At 40.9% G+C, this 4,163-nt stretch overlaps 1 protein-coding gene across 1 annotated transcript in view; it reads right to left on the bottom strand.

Annotated features, from left to right (window-relative positions):
• LOC137627229 (uncharacterized) overlaps window positions 1-3,599 on the bottom strand; it is a 4,243-nt gene extending 644 nt beyond the window's left edge. Inside the window, exons 1-2 of the mRNA XM_068358309.1 lie at window positions 3,465-3,599; window positions 1-460 (exon numbers count right to left, since the gene is read on the bottom strand). The exon at window positions 1-460 is cut by the window's left edge and continues 644 nt beyond it. Coding sequence (XP_068214410.1) covers window positions 1-460; window positions 3,465-3,599 — 595 coding nt within the window. The remainder of the gene's footprint in view (window positions 461-3,464) is intronic.
• Between the last annotated feature and the right edge of the window lie 564 nt (window positions 3,600-4,163).

Below are 4,163 nucleotides of genomic sequence, written 5' to 3'. Positions count from 1 at the left end.
GAGATAAGGAAACGTTTTCAACGACGTTGGATTTCTGTTTATTCAACCGTGAGGGAAGAGCGAACGGAGATAAGGAAACGTTTTCAATGACGTTGGATTTCTGTTTACTCAACCGTGAGGGAAGAGCAAACGGAGATAAGGAAACGTTTTCAACGACGTTGGATTTCTGTTTATACAACCGTGAGGGAGGAGCAAACTGAGATAAGGAATCGTTTGCAACGACGTTTGATTTCTGTTTACTCAACCACGAGGGAAGAGCAAACTGAGATAAGGAAACGTTTTCAACGATGTTAGATTTTTGTTTACTCAACCGTGAGAGAAGAGCGAACGGAGATAAGGAAACGTTTTCAACGACGTTGGATTTCTGTTTATTCAAACGTGAGGGAGGAGCAAACTGAGATAAGGAAACGTTTGCAACGACGTTTGATTTCTGCTTACTCAACCACGAGGGAAGAGCAAACTGAGATAAGGAAAAGTTTTCAACGATGTTGAATTTCTGTTTATTCAACCGTGAGGGAAGAGCGAACGGAGATAAGGAAACGTTTTCAATGACGTTGGATTTCTGTTTATTCAACCGTGAGGGAGGAGCAAACTGAGATAAGGAAATGTTTGCAACGACGTTTGATTTCTGTTTACTCAACCACGAGTGAAGAGCAAACTGAGATAAGGAAATGTTTCCAACGACGTTGGATTTCTGTTTATTCAACCGTGAGGGAAGAGCAAACGGAGATAAGGAAACGTTTTCAACGACGTTGGATTTCTGTTTACTCACTCAACCGTGAGGGAAGGACGAACTGAGATAAGGAAACGTTTTCAACGACGTTGGATTTCTGTTTACTCAACAGTGAGGGAAGATCAAACTGAGATAAGGAAAAGTTTTCAACAACGTTTGATTTCCGTTTACTCAACCGTGAGGGAAGAGCAAACGGAGATAAGGAAAAGTTTTCAACGATGTTGGATTTCTGTTTACTCAACCGTGAGGGAAGAGCAAACATTGGAGATCAGGAAACATTTTCAACAACGTTGGATTTCTGTTTACTCAACCGTGAGGGAAGAGCAAACGTTGGAGATCAGGAAACATTTTCAACGACGTTGGATTTCTGTTTACTCACTCAACCGTGAGGGAAGGACGAACTGAGATGAGGAAACATTTTCAATGATGTTGGATTTTTGTTTACTCAACCGTGAGGGAAGAGCATACGGAGATAAGGAAAAGTTTTCAACGACGTTTGATTTCTGTTTACTCAACCGTGAGGGAAGAGCAAACGGAATTAAGGAAATGTTTCCAACGACGTTTGATTTCTGTTTACTCAACCGTGAGGGAAGAGCAAACTGAGATAAGGAAAAGTTTTCTACGATGTTTGATTTCTGTTTACTCAACAGTGAGGGAAGAGCAAACGGAGATAAGGAAAAGTTTTCAACGACGTTTGATTTCTGTTTACTCAACAGTGAGGGAAGAACAAACTGAGAAAAGGAAAAGTTTTCAACGACGTTTGATTTCTGTTTACTCAACCTTGAGGGAAGAGCAAACGGGATAAGGAAACGTTTTCAACAATGAAGGATTTCTGTTTACTCAACTGTGCGGGAAGAGCAAACGTTGGAGATCAGGAAACATTTTCAACAACGTTGGATTTCTGTTTACTCAACCGTGAGGGAAGGACAAAATGAGATGAGGAAACATTTTCAATGATGTTGGTTTTTTGTTTACTCAACCGTGAGGGAAGAGCATACGGAGATAAGGAAATGTTTCCAACGACGTTTGATTTCTGTTTACTCAACAGTGAGGGAAGAGGAAACTGAGATAAGGAAATCTTTTCAACGACGTTTGATTTCTGTTTACTCAACCGTGAGTTAAGAGCAAACGGAGATAAAGAAAAGTTTTCAACGATACTAGGTTTCTGTTTACTCAACCGTGAGGAAAGAGCAAACGGAGATAAGGAAACATTTTCAACCATGTTGGATTTCTGTTTACTCAACCGTGAGGGAAGAGCAAATGTTGGAGATAAGGAAATGTTTGCAACGACGTGTGATTTCTGTTTACTCAACCTTGAGGGAAGAGCAAACGGAGACAAGGAAACATTTGCAACGACATAAGATTTCTACTTACTCAATCATGAGGGAAGAGCAAACTGAGATAAGGGAACATTTTCAACGATGTTTGATTTCTGTTCACTCAACCGTGAGGGAAGAGCAAACGTTGGAGATAAGGAAACTTTTCCAACGACGTTTAATTTCTGTTTACTCAACCGTGAGGGAAGGACAAACTAAGATAAGGAAACATTTTCACTGATCTTGGATTTTTGTTTACTCAACCGTGAGGGAAGAGCAAACTGAGATAAGGAAACGTTTTCAACGATGTTGGATTTCTGTTTACTCAACAGTGAGGGAAGAGCAAACGTTGGAAATAAGGAAATGATTTCAACGATATTGGAATTCTGTTTACTCGGCCGTGAGGAAGAGCACACTGAGATAAGGAAACGTTTTCAACGATGTTGGATTTCTGTTTACTCAACCGTGCGGGAAGAGCAAAAGTTGGGATAAGGAAAAATTTTCAATAATGTTGGAATTCTGTTTACTCCACTGTGTGGGAAGAGCAAACGGAAATAAGGAAACGTTTTCAACGATGTTGGATTTCTGTTTACTCAAATGTGAGGGAAGAGCAAACGTTGGAAATAAGGAAATGTTTTCAGTGATATTGGAATTCTGTTTACTCAGCCGTGATGGAAGAGCAAACCTTAGAGATAAGGAAACGTTTTCAATGATGTTGTGTGAGCCAGTGATTTAACCTTTTTGAAGCGTTATAAACCTTATAGATGCTTTATGATTAAAGAATTGCCAGAGATTTGAGCTTTCCGGAATTATTATAATGTGTATCCCTCAGTGATATGCATATTGTGCATGAAGTTTCCTTTAATATAGAACCCTAGTTGCATTGGTATTATAATGACGTCACTCAAGAATGAGGAAAAAAGTTTAAACTTAAGAGGAAGAGTGAAAATTAACTACAGCAATGTCACAGCATAACAGTAGACGTATTAAACCTTACGGATATTGCAAACGAGACTACAACCCCAGAAAGAATTTAAGATTAGGAAAAGGAAGTTAAGGGGTGTAAAATTCTTTAAAAAAATCTAAACTATTTTAGTCTTGCTCTTACCTGAGAGAGATCAACACCAAGGAACCAAAGCATCCCCTTCTGAAATTCGTGCTCTCATCTACCGATGCTGCCCCTTTCTACGCCACAGCTGCAATCCTAAGCTACAGGCCAAAATGTCCCAACCTGAAGGATGACCTCATAATTGCGCCCAAATGATCAAGACAAAGCCGGCCTTCTTCAGATAGAATCCTCTCTAACCTTTCTTGAACCAGCCAAGAAGTTGAGAAAATCTATTATCTCAACTGCCCAGTTACCATGCTGCTAGACTTTTGTCTCCTTCATAGGCCCCATATCATCTTCCCTGTACCTTGAAATATGCGGAATTACCCCCATTCAGGACTTTACTCCAGAATCTCTTCGATGCTACAACTACCAGTATTTTGGGCACCACAGAGCCAACTGCAGAGACCCCACTATATGCGGCATCTACACCCAAAGACATCCAATGCAAACCCTGAATAGAGCATCATAAGGAAGGCAAGGAAACCCATCCTAAGTGTCCCAACTGTGCCCCTTCCATTCCTGCCTTGAACAGGAAGCATCCAAAGTGTTTGAAAACGATTGCAGCAATGAAAACCAAACCACCGTCCATGCCACCTCAAGCACCGTCACAGCTCCAGCAGCCGTCAAAGCTGCAGAGGGTTCCATGTCCAAGGTTTCGCTACCAATCCGCCATTGTTCCGGATCCCGATATCCCTACTCTACCAGCACCCACACCTTCCCTAAACCCTCCTCATTACCAATTTACTGCATCCCTCACTTATCAAATAGAATCCTTGCACCTAGAAGACCTTATCCCCATAGTCCTCCACCTTGTCTCTAGGGTCATTTTACTTTTTAAAATCCTCCCTTTCCAGTCACTCACCAAAATGCTCCTTTCCCTCAAAATAGCATCTCTTTCTCACCACCCCTAGAACAGAGATAAGTCTTACACTTGTAATTGCTCCTTTCTCTTCTACTCACAATCCTAACTCCTATCCTAGTCTATTCTACCACTTAAACTCTT

This window comes from Palaemon carinicauda, chromosome 35 (assembly GCF_036898095.1).
Source record: "Palaemon carinicauda isolate YSFRI2023 chromosome 35, ASM3689809v2, whole genome shotgun sequence".
In the NCBI taxonomy this organism is placed as follows: domain Eukaryota; kingdom Metazoa; phylum Arthropoda; class Malacostraca; order Decapoda; family Palaemonidae; genus Palaemon; species Palaemon carinicauda.
This window is presented reverse-complemented; position numbering and strand designations above follow the sequence as displayed.